Genomic DNA, 15855 nt, shown 5'->3' on the forward strand with positions numbered 1-15855 from the left:
ACACTTAGGCCAATGTTAGTGGAAAAAACTGCAATTGCAGAAGGTGTTTTGATGGTATGTACTACTGAGAGGTATGTTCCAGTTCTTCAGATGAACTGGGAACCATTGCAACAGTGAGTGTTACATCCTGAGAATGGAGATGAATACCATTTTTTCTAAAAAGAGACAAAGTAAAAGCAAAAAAAAAAAAAAAAAAAAAAAAAAAAAAAAAAAAAAAACAAAAAACCAAAAAAAGGGCTACCATAATACAGGCCTGTGAACGTGCTGTGCATCTCCTGAATGCCTCCAGTTCTTCTTCATAAGCCGGAGTCTTGCTTCAGCAAAAGATTGCTAGTACTTCAATGCAAAATCACTTGATTCATAAATATTTCCTGGGTATTAATTCAATTCTTTAGTTAAAATATTGCTGGATCAGTATCTAGGCAGTACCACTATTCAACAGCTCAGTGTCAATTCCTTAATGCTTAGAAAATTCAGTCCCACACTTTGCAATTTCATGAAATTTTAATATATGAAAATAGTATTGTTTATTTGTCAAAGTCTGCAAAAATAACTAAACTGCATTCACTTCAAATCTTCTTTACAAGTGAAGCAACAAAGACAATTATAACTTACATATTTTTTTACAACAACAAGAAAATTATTTGAATTTTTAAGTTAGTTTGCTGGTATGGATGTACTTGGCTATAAAGTTTGATTTTCTTTCTAGTTTTTCTTTGACAGCAGATGTAAATAAAGATTTTTCATGTATTACCACAGGCTTGTCCTTCACAACAGATCCACTTTCCAATTCACAGAAAAGTGAGTTTTCTATCCAGCAATTCATAACTAAGCAAAACTTAAGTGAAGTCCTTCAGCACATTCAGTTCCCAAAGAACAGTTACATAAATGATTAACTTCTACTGGCACACGGAATGCTGTAAATTTTTGTGAGGCAAAGACCTGTAATGCACACAAGTCATAACTGTGACTGGATCTGTACAAAAGCCTTCTCCTTCCCTAAAACACGAGATGGATATTTCATACTTTCCCAAGACTTTTCTTAATGAAATATCCCACTAACTTCTGCGGCCTCTGCTGGTACTCCACAAGGACATCATGTGGGCTGCTGATTTGATCCCCTTCGAGTCGATTCAGAAGAGTAACACAGACTACAGCAGCTAGAAACAAAAAGACAGCATTAGTTAGGAATTACACTCTTGCATTTTACAGTCCAAAAGCATAAAAATTTGAACAAACCACTAAAAGAACAGAAATACAAGAGAAAACAAACCCCAAAAATGAGTGTGCAGTACCATGAGATGCTAGGGGACTAGCATGCTGTAGAAATAGTTTAAGGGAACTGCTTGCTACACTAATAAAGCCAGAGCTCTCAGGCAGCTGCAGACACTTAAATCATTATTCTTATGTTTTCCTTGATAGGAAGTACATTTCACAAGTACCCAGGACATGACTGATAGGAAGTGCCTGAGACACGGTTCTAGCAGAGCCAATTGCAGTCCTCCACTGAGTGCCTGTGCTGTAGGTGCCATCCCTCAGGAAGCAGCAGATAAGCTGCTTCCACAATCATGGACAGGGAACACTGCAAGCACATGAAGGCCCCAAGGATCACCTCAGGTTCATGCTGTCTTTCAGTAATCAGAGCCCCAAAGGCAAAACCCCTCCTTTCACTAAAGCTCAGCTCTGTCCCTCAACCCTATAACTCTGCTCTGTCTGAGGTTTCTGCCAGTGGCAATTTGCTGAGCACAAACAGTGAATACATATTACAGACCTACAAAGAAGAGACAGCAAAAGGCCTCCTGAATTGCTTAGGGATAGTACTGGTTGGGTTTTTAATCCCTTTCAGGCCAGTAAGAACTGAATGTGTTTGATATAACCATTGGCCTTTTTGCTTATATTTCATAATTTTGACCTCCTTGAGCTTAAAGGAGCTTGAGAAACATCAGTGTTTTAAATTGGCATATTCCTTCCTAAGGAAAGTGAGAAAAGACAGTTACTATGATAAGAAGAAATACACTGCATTACATTATTTTTAATTTCCCTTTCTTATTTAGCATGCATTAAAAAAAACTTTTACTCATTTTATGATTTGGAATGGTTTATTCATGATGCTATTAAAAATCCTCAACTGTTTAAGAATCATAGTCTTAAGTCTACAGAAAATAATTATATGTTCCATTTGATATGAAAGTATAGAAACTGAGTATAGTTACATACATATGGATCTGAGAATCATCTGATTGCTTAAACTAAGCAGTTGCTTTCTGTAAACTTCAAAAGCTAACTGGAAAAAACAAATGAATGCCACAGGGTAATTAGGTACTTAAATGATTTACATGGTTGCCATGGGCTGGAACAGCAAATGACAGAAGTAAACTGTGTAAAAACTGCATGAGGAATTACGATAAATTGTGACACAACTGACACAGATCAAAAAATCATAGCAACAAAAGTACAAGCAGAAATATCTATTATATATATGTATATGTGCAGAAGGTATGTTAGCATTGTTTGGCAGTTTTTAGCCACAAACCCCCTGCAATACAGAAAATTTCCTATGGGCTGGATAAAGTGTCTAAGTTAGTTTACCTTTGACACCACTGAGATTACACATTGCAGCAAATACAGAAGACTCCATCTCAATGTTTCTGACACCAGACTCATAAGCATTCTTCAAATATTGTAGTTTTTCTTCTTCATCATATAAGCAGATTGCACCATCCAACCTCCCCTGTCCTAGAAAGTAATTTTGTAGAGCATTTCAAAGTGATGAACTCACAGATCAAATTCAATTTTGAAAACACAGTTATTACAGTCTCCTGCATACAGTGCTCAGCTTTTACTACTACTCTTTATTTTTGTGCACAAGACAAATAGGACAAAGTGATTCTTAGCTATTGCTAGAGTGTATACATGTTATTTGTATTCTTTATAATCATGGTAACTTAATGGTAATTGGTGAATCATGGTAACTTAATTAGTCTTCTTCAGCTTCAATTCTTAAATTCATCAACAGGAAAATCTATGTCATACATTCCCACACATTCAACAAGTACCAAAATTCCACAAGAAACTTTAAGTTGTATGAAAGAGCTGCATTTTTGACAGTTTAATCACTGTCCAAAAAAACCACCAGGCTTTCCTGTTTCTACCTTAAAAGGATGAACATTTTATTACTTACAGACTTTCCAAGGTAAGAGACGTAGACTCTCTTAAGCTAACTAGCTAACATTATTGTAATTTTTGAGAAAATTTTTACTCAAATTATTCAAGACTATCACCTACAGACAAGACACCAGCAGGTTAAGTACAGTAGAGTTGAAATACACTGTATTTTACTCAGTCTCTTCTTGGGTTTGGGAGATGTACTCCTAAATTAATGTTCTCGATCCTGTTCTCAGCTTTTGCTGTATGAGTTCAAAACATCCCTGACACTTTCTTTAGTGTTGCTTGCACCTGTGGTTGGTGCCTGAGATACACGAACTGACAGTTTGTGCTTCTGCCCAAGCTGGAGCACTACGATGAAGATCATCTGTCATCTACTCAGCAAAAGACAGAGAAAGTGGGATGAGGTGCCACTTACATTCTGTTCTCACTACGTTTGAAAGGTGTTTCTGAATGAACATCTAGATTTGGGAGATCAGAAAAGCACCTGAATGCCTGTATGTTTATCCAAAACAGGCTTTGTAGGTTTGTGTCTCCTACATAGCAGCACTGACACAACTCAGCAAAATATATCTTTGGTTGTCTGATCACTGCTTTGCTCAAACTGAAACAAGTTCCAACACTTTTTTTCATAAAATATTTACTTTTGGTACTTAACCAGTGCATAGAAAACCAACCCTAAACAAGTCACAAATAATTCCCACTCCACTAATCCCCTAGGATGCTTCAATAAATCACATAAATTTTGTGACAAATATACCTGACGGGTACCTGAAAAGTGTATAGTAGACTATATGTACTTCAAAGGATCTATTACAGTTGGAGAGAAATCTTCACAAAATTAAAAGTTTCATACAGCCAACTGGTAACTACAATGCTTGATTTTAAGTAGATGAAAAATAGTTTGAGATTTGTGAGACAAGCCAGAGTAGGGAATGCATTCTGTTAGTGAACTGGAAGCCAAATGTTAATATATTATTCAATATTTATCTATTGTTGCTTACCAATACTCTCCTGTTAGTCTATCACTAGTCTTACCTTCATAGAAATCCAAAGTGCACATGGTGTTTCCAATGACTGTATTAAACTGACCGATTTCTTTACTGCACTGCATGAGCTCCTTAGCCAGCTGTTCATCCAGGTTAGTGCTGCGAATTACTGTCTTTCCCAGAACAACCTGTTCCAGCTGAGGCTTGAAGGTGGCATCTACAGACTGCCTAGTTATAACCACTGAGCCTGGCTCCAGACCTGCAGCAAAAGGAAATAAATATTTCTTCACAATGCAGTTAACTAGTGGTTTCCAGACATATAAAACATACATCTTGACCCAAATCTGCTTCTCTTAAAGGTGGGAATTTTGCCTCTGAATCCAAGAGAATTTTTTGTCCATGCCTACCTTCTTCAGTTTATTATTACAAATAATTTCTGAAAGAATGAAATGTTTCCTTTTTCACTTCTTTCTTATATTTTCCATACAGGACAGGAGCATCCTTTTTCTAACATTGTCAGATCTTTAAGTGCATTTTCTCTATGCAAAAGCAGATGTTGCCTTTACTTTCAAAATTACAGAAGAAAAATGATGCATCTCCTGTAGAAAACTGTTCTGACTATTAATTTCTTACATGCAGAGAGATGCTTTATTCTCCTGCAAATATACTTTGGTTTGCAGAAAGGAAGAAAGGAATCAAGAGGGCAAATACCTATTCCACCAGAGGTGCCAATGCGAATGATGGTTATATCAGAACACTTGGCATGATACAACAGTTTGATCAGCTCGTGCAACATGATTGAAATAGAAGGAATGCCCATACCATGCTGAAAAGGAAACACAAATTAATATTCCACATTCACATAGAAAACACAAAATATATATGGAAGAATCAGCAGGACATTATCTCCTGCCTGATACTGTTTTTCCAAATGCCACGTAACTCACTCCCACAAAACCCCCAAGATCTGGGCCTACAGAAAGATACTGAAAGGGCCTACAAATAGACTCTCACAAGCTTTGGCAGACTATGGATGAAATACAGTATTTCTAAAAATCATTAATTACAGAACATTTACATTCTCAAAAGTATAAAGTGTCCTTTCCAATAACTGACTAACACACTTTATCATGGAGCATTTCCTAAATACAAGAAAAATCCCACTCTGATTTTTCACTAACCTGAAGTGCTAGTGAATAGTTAAGCTAATTTTTTTCAAAACACAGACACCATGGTTTAGTCTTGACATTCAGCAAATAGAAATCCACATTAGCTTGCACAATATTGTGATAATTACAGCTCACAAGAAAAGGTGCAAAATAATACTACAGTTTTGCAATTGCAATTGAAGCATGTAATTCTATCTACAAATTGAAGCTACAAATTTCTTTAAAATGCATACATGGGTTGGCAGCACAAGTCCCATGGAATGCTACTCTTAAGCACATTCAACATGTGATACAGATATATTTTCCAATACCCCACATTCACCAAGTGACCTTTTTCACCGATTTTTCAGGGTACAGAGCAGGGATAAGGCAACAGTAACTGCTCAAAAAATCTATAAGGCCATTTATGCAACACCTCAGTGGTACACTGAGGAAAAAGGGATGCAAGAAAGAGCAAAGGTATTGGAGATTTTCCCTCTTACAAAAAGAGGCTAAAAAGGAATACTTAATTAGCTGACTGCACTATTTTGAGTAGCCTGAGTGGGACTGTGAAGTATTTAAAAGAAACATGCATTCAAATTCTCTGCTTTGAACAGCATCAAAGCTGAACCGTGTCCCGTGTCAGACGAGGGAAGTACTTACACTCACTGACAACACGGGCCCCACTTTGTACATGGCGTAGCGGTCGGTGCCTGCGCAGATGTTGGGGTAGTCACACCCGGGGCTCCCGAGCCCCAGCTCCTCTGCTATGTAGGTGATAAAAGCTTTCATCCGGGAAGGACTTCCCCCAACACACACAAACTGGGGTGGACAGATTTCAACAAAACAAAATCAATTGCATGATTCCATATGTCAAAGAACAACATGAGTATGCAAACACCTTCAGTTAGCACAGATTTATCCCCAGATATGGTTCTTCTCATAATCATTCTAAAATGCCATGAAGAAGAATTATGGGAAAAAACTCAGCTGTCTACAGCACTCAAATGCCTTCACCCTGTTTAAACTAATGAAAGACAAATATTGACATGAAGACCCAACAAATAGAAGTATGTATCTGAATAGACTCTATAGCATTTGCCTTTTTACTGGATGAAAAGAGACAGACAAAACCAAGTACTCTCAGCTTTGCTGGATACCAAAAGTGACAAGAACCCACAAAATTTTCTCCCTTTTGCGTGTACTCCTCAGTCACTGGAAGGCTGACACATTTAGTCTTATTCTCAAGACAGCTACACTTTCACCTTCTGCAGAAAAGCTCAGGCTTGCTGAACAAAGCAAAGCATCTTACCTTTACATCCCCAAACAATGTTGGAAAATCATGGGTACCGGTCCCAAGAGCAAAATGGTACAGGATGTCTTCTTTCATTTTCTCCAGGTGAGGGTTGCAGAGATGAATAAAATTCTCTCTACCACGACAACAGCATTGTGAAACATATAGAATATATACAAATATATATAGAATATATACAAACATTGAACAGATGACAATTCTTCAAAGTCAAGCAGTCAAAAGTTGGGAAATGCCATACATGCAAATGCCTGTACTACCTTATTTTGGTTCCTTGTGCATTGTGTAAAAGAAACCCTAAATTTCATAACAGTTTTACATCTTATAAAATATCACGTATGACATTTCACATTACATTCATCACACAGGACAAAATTGCTGAAGAAAAGCCCAGATGTCCAGATGCATTTGCAACAGTGCAATCTTTATTTTAAACAGTATCAAAGCCGGGAACCACAGTGGGTCTTTATGGTGAGCAGAGAAATGGGAGCAGGACCAGGGAAAATTCAATAGCCCACCATATTACGGAGGCAATCTATAGCAAAGCTGAAAAGCAAAACTTGACCTCTGTTTTGACTGAAACTCCACCAGCCACCTGAGAAGGATGGGATGATTTGGGCTTTGTGGACAAGCACAAACTAGATTTCTCGCAATTCATTTTACTCTGTCATACAGACAGGAGGAAAAAAAAAAACCCTATGGCATGAAACTGATAACAAGGGTACAGAGGATCTGAAACAGGACAGAGAAAAGTTGAGATCTGAAGCAAGGAGAAAACCATAGAAGTGAAAAAAAAATTCAAGAAAAGGGAAAAGAGAGGAAGAGGTAAAAATAATTCACTTCTTCCTAAGTGCTTCTTGTAAAGAAATGACACATCTTGAAAGAAAAATAAAAATTAATCTGTCTGAAGAGACAGGAAATGACAGGGCAAGAAGGGAAACCTGAACTACTTGGCCTGTGGCATCACGTTCATGGAAAATTCAGTAGTGGACTAACTAAACAAGCTGAATGGTTTATAAAACGTCTGCCTTCTGCGCTTGATGTTTTAAGTTCAATTGAAACAGGTAGGAAAGACTAGTCAATAAGCACAAGCCTAAGCAGAACACTGGCAAGTACTTCAAAGTAATTTCTGAGAGATGGAATCAAGCAGTAAATAGCTTCCAGACACAAGAAGATGACTTAATAGCTTAATGAAGGCTAATGAAGCTTAGTGGAGGCACAGCACAGCTCAGCAAATTCAAACTGCTTTGTCAGAGGAGACAAACTAAAGAGTTCACCTGGACTTCATTCAGAAAATCGTTAAGACAACTCAAGAACAACTCTGAAGCCTAAACAGAGGTGTTTAGAGCTATTTTAGATGGTCTAGGTCACTAGGTTATCTTGTCTGCCTTTTAATGCCTCTCCAGAAAGGAGATAAGGCAGAAAAGAACTACGCTTTCCCATAGTTCCTATGCCTTACCTGCCTGTGCAGGATGAAGGAAGTCTACAGTGGCCAAGATGCCCGTGCTGAGGTTACTGAACTGTTCCTCAGAAAGCAAATAGTTACAACCCAGATATTCTGAGTATAGCAATTTCTTCTGTTCCTGATGGTCTCTCTCCAACATCATTAATTATCCAGGAACAGCTGCACAACCAAGGGAAGAGGTGTAATCCCAACCCACTCTATCTGTCCCTGCCCACCACAGACAATCACCTACAGCAACTGAAAGAGCTGCCCACCCAGGCAGCCAGTCCCCTTCAGTAGGAATTCCTTTCCATTTCCCATGGTCTCTATTTGCCTCCCTTCATACAAATCCTGCCTGAGGTGGAACCAAAGGCTTTGGGTGCCTTTATTCTTCATTCCAAGAGACCTGTTTGACACTGGGAGAACTAAAGAGCAGGTTTATGGCCTGTCATGAAGACACAGACAACCTAGGAATTCACCAGCTCTTATTAGCAGAATTTCTAGGCCGCCTCCCCTGAATTATTCCTGTTCAGTTTTGTGGAACTCTTTACATTTATTTACTGGGTCACTCACTAATGCAGATTCAATATCTGGCTGTGCTGATATCATTGGAATGGTTGTCACATACAAATAGGATAGGATATGATTTGAAATCATTTTATAATCTATCCTCAGGTGAGCAAAAAATTTATTTCCTTCTTCATGAAAACCCTGGCAATAAAAGCCTCTCTTCAGGAAATAAATCGGGGAAAGGCGAGGCCTCTATTAAAAGTGTAAGGAAATTCATGTGATATGTGCCAACACCACTGTCCTCATGCCTGGCCAAAATACAGCCTGCTTCCTCATCAGTAGCTATATTCCACCCTTTTCATCTCACAGCCCACCAACAGCACTCTCTGACCCACTGCCTCAACACAGTGAGAGGCTGTTGTCAACTTGCTCAGCTTATCAACACATCTGATTGCAGACTTGGACCCTGGGGTAAAATGAGCAATAAAAACTAGCATATTGTTATATGTACATAGGATCAATGCCATAGATTTACAGGAGAGGCAAAGTTTGCTTGATAAAAATCCTTGGCATGCAAAGCACAGGAGCAGAAAATTTATTTCCCTAAAGCTGTTGTAAAGCACCTACAACTTCTAAGGGTGTAAGCAAAATACGAATCCAAAGATAAAAGAAGCATGTAACAGGTTTTAGTAAAATAAGCTTAAAGTAAGGATTAGAGAAACACATTGAAATATCTGTTTGACCTCTTGAAGCAGCAACCAAAGTCAACATTTCATCAGTTCACTGGATTAAAATAAAAATAAATAAAAACATCACCCTGCTTTGAAATATTCACTGTTGAGAGAAGTTCAAAGGGCTGGCCAGCAAAGTCCTCTCTATAGGGGTGGTAAAACAATAAAGCATCCAATTGTCAAAAAGACTGGATACTTGGCATTATTATCATAAATTTTATCTTAAACTAAATGAATTTGTAATTAATTTAGGGAGTAAGTTTAAGTGTAAACTTGGACAAAATAATTTTTCAATCTTACTTTGAAGCCTGTCCATCATCAGTATTCTTCTCATTTGAGGAACCAGGAGCCATGTATATTTTATACCTAGAATTATATTTTTAAAAAATATATATAAGTACATCAGAATTGTCCATCTACAAAGCTGGAAGCATTAACAGAGAGAGAAACCTTCTGTATTGATGATAACTACCATGAATATTAAATTCCCCAAATAATCCAGCCACACTACAGTTTTTATAACTGGAGCAAAAGGAGCAAAATGAGCATCTACAGTTTTTACAGCTGAGCATCACCACTTTCAAACCCACAAGCCTAAATTAATCCCTTGCTATTGCAACCCCCAGCTCACCACTACTTCTGTTCTGTGGGGTGAACAGCTGCAGGTTCATCAGCCACAGAGAGGCAAGTCTCATTGCTAACTAACTCACCCTCTTTCTTCCATACCTCCCACACCAACAGTGAGTGCCATACCAGCTTCACTCCCCTTCCACCTTTGGCTCCAGAAGGTCTCCAAAGCTCAGTTCTAGCTGGGACGCCTGAAACCTGAGTCCAGGAAGCATCTTACTCATAATATCCTCCTCGCTAAACTCCTCCTACTGACCTTAAGAGCACTTCTTTCTCCAGCATGAAGCAAGGCACATGAAACTAAAACATGACTTCAAAAAACACAGCTCTCCAGTTTATCATCTATCCTGAATACCCTTTTTTCTGATCCATTACCTTAACCTATATGCAAAACCTTTTCACTGCTGCATTCTTCTTTACATTTAAATAGACAAATGTATCATTGAGGCTTTCATGCTGGTCCAAGGACAGAATTATAATTATAGGATGATTAATTTGTTATTATTTTCAGATGTGACTAAGGCTACATGCCGAAGTTGGTACTTTCTGGGAATGCCCTTATGGGAAGTATTGAATCATAATGTTTTGCGCTACCCTCCATTAAGAAGGGCCTGACAGCACAGAGATTATAACAGAGACAGGACTGTAATCCTTGAAAACCCCAGGATTACACCAGAAGGAAAGAGGAAGAAATAAATCTTGCAACAGAATTACATCATATGTTATTTTCTAACAAAGTGCATGACCTAACAAAATAAACAAAAGACCTGCCTCTTAAAAGCCATTGAATAATGGAAATGTATTAAAAATTATAAGGACAATTAGTTGTCTTCATTTAAAATATCAACCTTTATTAAGTAGACCCAAATTCACAGGTACTAGGAATACTAAATGTATACAACCATCTATGGTCAAGGAGGGGAAGTATAAAAGTTGCATTTATAATCAATTACACTTCCTTATGGTGGTATGAAGTATAGTCAGCTACTACTGGGCATCACCATTATACCACACATTACAGGAAAAATACATCATTTCTTCCTACAGTGCCACGAGTCCTCATAAAGAGGAGTTAAAGAAGCTAGGAAGAAGAAACCGAAAAGTGATTTTTATGTAACAAGAAGAAAAATGGGTGCAAATAAACCAAGGATATTAATTCAGCTCTTGTTCACAGTATTAAGCATCCACAAGATTTTTAAGTGTTCTGGGTTCTGATCACCTAAGTAATCACAGATGATACATTTCAAAAAGCTGAGGACAAAGTTCTGACAGTCCAAAGGTCCAGCTTATCCCCTCAAGAGCACCCAGCTGGAGGTGTCTTGGCAGGAATTGAAGGAAGGAGCAAGCATACAGCAGCTTTCCCATGGCAGACCCTGACATCAATCAGGTAGTAGCTGACAAGCAACCAGTTAATGTAAAACCACAAAACTCTCATGCTGTCTAACCAAATGGAAATTTTTACAGACATGTCAAAAGTTTCGGCAGACTTCTTCAGCCAAGGTTAAAACTGGCATTCAACTGCTGTGTTCCCAGCTGGACTCAGATAAAGAAAGATTGCAGTTTTACGGTGCGTGCACATCCTGAAATGGTTTGGGTTGGAAGGAACCCTAAAGATCACCTGGTTCCAACCCTTCTGCTATGGGCAGGAGCACCTTTCACTAGACCAGATTGCTTAGAGCTCCATCTAGACTGTCCTTTAACACTGCCAGGGATGGGGCATCCACAACTTCCCCGAGCAACCTGTTTCAGTGTCTCACCATCCTCACAGTGAAGGATTTCTTCCTAATATCTCATCTAAGCATCTAAATCCTCAGACTGGTGCTTTAAACCCGTGCAGAATCCACTATAATTGCCACCTCTCATTTCCCCCGCCATCCGTAATTTTTGAAGGAAGCCCACAGCCAATGGTTTCTGCAAGGAAAAGCTCTTGTTCGGTGTTCGTCCATTATCAGGAAAAGCTGAAGTCGCTGCAAAATTGATTTCACCCTACTGGTCCCCTCGCTGCTGGCGGAGCGCTCCCCCGGCTCAGCAGACAGAGCAAGCGGCCTCATCCGCCGGACGCCGCGGCACCGCTGAAACGAGCGCTCGACCGGACCGACGCCTGCGCCCGCCGCCCCTCGTTCCCTACCCACTGTCCGCCCCCGGTCCGGCGACCGGGGGTGAGAGACACGGCGGGCATCCCACCATCCACCCGGGAGCGGACCGCGGGCTGCCGGGGCGCACGGCGGGACGCGGTTCTCACCGGGGCAGCGGGATCCGCCGCTGGGAAACGAGGAGGGCGGCTCGCTGTTCCCGGGCGGGCTGCGGGGCGCCCGGCCGAGCCACCTCCCGCCAGCGGCGGCACCGCCCCGCCCCGGGCCCGGTTAACTCCCTGCGCGCCGGGGAGGCTGCGGGAAGCGCCGTGCTCCGGGGCGGGCACGGGGCGCGGCTGTGGCAATGATGCTGGGACCGGTGGGGATGCAGCCGGCGTGTGGAGACCGCGGGGCTCTGGGCATCGGCAGGAGAGGTGCTGCCAAGGGCACGGACGTTCGGGAGGACCTTATCATAGAGATAGATAGAGATGACAGAGATATAGAGATACAGACGCAGGTGTCGGCCGAGGATGGCGGAGTCGGGTCGGTGCCTGTGTCTGCCCTTGCGCGCGTCGGTGCGCACACACCGTGTTCCCGCTCTCATGGGCATGTGGGCACGGCAAGCACGGTCCGAGAAAAGAGCAGAGACAGTTTTGGCTACTGGAAGCATAAATTTAACATTGTTCATACAGTAACTGAAAACACCCAACACACAATCCTGCAGTGCAATTTTAGAAGTAAGTTTGCATACCAGAACCACAGTGTAGTTTGTCATAGAGCAACTAACATCTTCATGGTAGAGAACTTTCCGTGTCTCAGGACAGTAAACATATTAGGCACAAGGCATTGCTGAGATGTATTTATTACAAAATCATGTACAGGGCATTTAGAGTAAAATTTATTCATATCCTGTCTCACACCAAAGGACTTTGTATGGGAATATAAGAGAGAGAGATCCCTTGCATAGATGCATAGGCATAAACGACATGCAAGAGGAATTGTTTAACAAACTCAGAAAAGTGTCACCTGTTCAGCTTGTTTAGATTTCCAGTGGGTGAAACAGAAGGACAGGTTCCAAATCCAACTTCCATTTTCCTGTTCTTTAAATATTTGTCAAGACTTCCAAGCTATAGTAGTGGCCAAACACCTTAGAGAGTGTTTAACTCTGTGGAAGAAAGTTTTCCTTTAAACAGGAATATTACACACCCCTTCATCTCAGGATCCAGTGAAAAGTCTGCTTTAGCTTTCAGGTTGTTTTCTATTCAGATATAAATTAAGAGAATCAATTTAAATTGTTTTTGTAAATAATAAGGTTACTATAGTTACCTTGCCTGAAATGTTCAATAAATTATCCATTTCTATGAGTCTAGTAATTGGTAGCAACCTTTTCTCTCAGTCATCACTAAAAAAATGTAAATCTCCTTTTAGCTTCCTGGTTTTGTAGTGTAGTGTTTGAGTTTTCATTCAATTTTGTATTTTAGTGGGAAAGATACTAATGTTGTTCAGAAGGGTGAAAAATACACAGCTACATACTGAGGTAATAACAACAATATGTAACTGGTGTCCATTTTCAGGTTTTTTATATTGCATGAACAAAAATGTGAGCTATGGAAAATAAGTCTGTCTGTCATAATCAAACATATTCTCCCTTGTGCTCACCATAAACCATTTTCACAGTCAATTACACAAATAATTCAGTGCAGCTGTTTTACCCACTTCATTTTGATTCTTCAGTTATTCTGAATGTTTTGTATCATGACAACTATTAATAGGACAAAATGTGCTAAGACTGAACTTCTTTATTTCTATTTCTAGCTTTTCCTCCCACACTATAGCATAATATGTAATTACATTCTGAAAAAATATCTGCAGAAAAGAGCAAGAATATGAAGCTATTTATTTACAGAAAGGAATTTGGCTTCATCTTACGTCTTTTACAACTCAGCCTGCACATTCAGCACAGATGATAGTATTTAAGAAATAGATAAGCCCAAATCAAGGGAATTTTAGATGCTTCAGAAGCACACAGGGCAATTGAATTTTTGTTTGTATTGCTACACAAAGAAAGTTAATGCATATGTACCCTGGATCTTTGAAAGTATGTTTATATTTTAGTCTAGTCCAAAAAGACACAAGTGGTAAGAGTTATGTATTAAATATATATTAGACTTCACTACAGTGAAATGGCTATATATAAAAGGAAAATTACTCTCTAGTCGCTAAACTGCCTAGTTGTTAAATCTTTATCTGGAATTCTCTTTTAGAAACACTCACATGCCCAGTATCTTGGATGCAATTCATAAAATGTAACTGCACTTTTGTTTTATCTTTGGGCTTGTAAAGCAATCAGTATTAAAAAAAAAAAAAAAAAAAAAAAAAAAAAAAAATTCGTATTACTTAAAGGCATTCAGGGCAGAAATAGAGCACAAGACAATGAAACAAATGTTTCAGCATTTAAAACAATATGGCAAGATTTTGTAATAGGTACCCAGCTTTTGACTTTGGCATTTCTCTGAAAAACAGAAATGGAAAACCAGAAGCTTCCATTGCTTTTACATGGAACTGCTGATGACTTTGAAAACTGCCAGCTTCATGACTGCATTGACTCAGAAGTAAATAGAACAACATGATTACTGTGATAAGGTGAATTCAAGCAGCACACTTCCATCCTTGGGTTCAGCTGGAGCTTTTTGATTTGTTATACCACTTTGACTTCACGTCCCTTGGAGAACAGCCCATTCCAATGCTTAACCCTCCTTTCAGTGAAGAAATTCTTCCTGATGTCCAACCTGAATCTCCCCTGGCTGTTTCCTCTCATTCTGTCAATGGCTGGCTGAGAGAAACCACCTGGCTACAAACTCATTACAGGTCGTTTTAGAGAGTGATAAGGTCACCCCAAGACTCCTTTTCTCCAGGCTAAACAACCCCAGCTCCCTCAGCTGCTCCTCATAGGACTTACTTTCTAGAACCTTCACCAGCTTTGTTGCCCTTTACTGGAGTCACTCCGACGAGTTGTGTTCCACCTTCTTTTCTCTCCCCTGTTCTGCTGGGAAGGGGAGTGATAGAGAGGCTTGGCAGGCTCCTGGTGTCCAGCCAAGGTCAACTCACCACCGTTGGTCAGGTTTTAATGCTATGAGCTCCAACTCTGGCATGCCCTGATAAGGGTGGCCTAGAAAACTGGATTTCCCCAAAAGTTCTGCCTTCACAGCAAAATGAATGTTTTCAATGTATCTGGACATAACTCGTAACACAAATTGTAACTGAAAACAGATACAAGCTAAGTAATCTCACACACCACTAAAGTAACAGCTTGATGTAAGCTTTTTTATATTTAGAGAAATTTGCTGAGCCAGTAACTGTACATTTAAGCATTTGCACGTCTTAGCCTTTTATTTTTTTTGAACAATTCAATTTTGTTGAATTGTTCAAAATATTGGATAGCAAAGATGGACTCGGGTGCTAGGTCTAACAACATCAACAGCAAAATTTCTACAGTTTGCTGAAAATTTTGAGGCTTCAGATTAGCAATAGTTTACCTATTTCCAATCAATTTTTACATCAAGGTTCTAAAGGAACAGCGTTAAACCAAATATTCTAAACATTCTGTTCAAAGAAATCTATATTTATTAATAAATTTTAGAACCTTCAGGACTTGGATTCAAAGGTGTAAAATGTACTGAATGTAATCTGAAGAGGAAATCCTAAAAATTAAGTATTTCCTAAAAATTAAGTATTTACTTTTCATGGTATTAGCAAAAAAACATGGTAATAAAATTGCACCCACTTTCTAGTGGACTTTATAATCAATATTTAATTATTAATAAGATTTCAGGGATATATCCTAATCCAAGTAGATA

At 39.3% G+C, this 15855-nt stretch overlaps 1 protein-coding gene across 1 annotated transcript; it reads right to left on the reverse strand.

Moving 5' to 3' along the window:
* Positions 1 to 378: 378 nt before the first annotated feature.
* UPP1 (uridine phosphorylase 1) lies at positions 379 to 12266 on the reverse strand. The gene is made up of 8 exons (XM_068196252.1): positions 12169 to 12266; positions 9600 to 9665; positions 6615 to 6732; positions 5966 to 6124; positions 4866 to 4980; positions 4204 to 4413; positions 2590 to 2736; positions 379 to 1160 (listed from the first exon to the last, which is right to left on the reverse strand). Exons 2-8 carry the CDS (start codon positions 9650 to 9652, stop codon positions 1021 to 1023), a joined length of 942 nt encoding a protein of 313 aa, XP_068052353.1. The 5' UTR covers positions 9653 to 9665; positions 12169 to 12266; the 3' UTR covers positions 379 to 1020.
* Between the last annotated feature and the right edge of the window lie 3589 nt (positions 12267 to 15855).

Source organism: Anomalospiza imberbis, chromosome 1, assembly GCF_031753505.1.
Source record: "Anomalospiza imberbis isolate Cuckoo-Finch-1a 21T00152 chromosome 1, ASM3175350v1, whole genome shotgun sequence".
Taxonomy (NCBI): Eukaryota; Metazoa; Chordata; class Aves; order Passeriformes; family Viduidae; genus Anomalospiza; species Anomalospiza imberbis.

Bases quoted from the DNA above. Each gene is read 5' to 3' on its own strand.
- UPP1 (XM_068196252.1), bottom strand. From the start codon at position 9,652: ATGGCTCCTGGTTCCTCAAATGAGAAGAATACTGATGATGGACAGGCT. The intron at 6,125-6,614 runs GTAAGATGCTTT...TGTCCACCCCAG, and splicing joins CATTGTTTGGGGATGTAAAG to TTTGTGTGTGTTGGGGGAAG. The intron at 2,737-4,203 runs GTAAGACTAGTG...ATTACTTTCTAG, and splicing joins CACTTTGGATTTCTATGAAG to GACAGGGGAGGTTGGATGGT.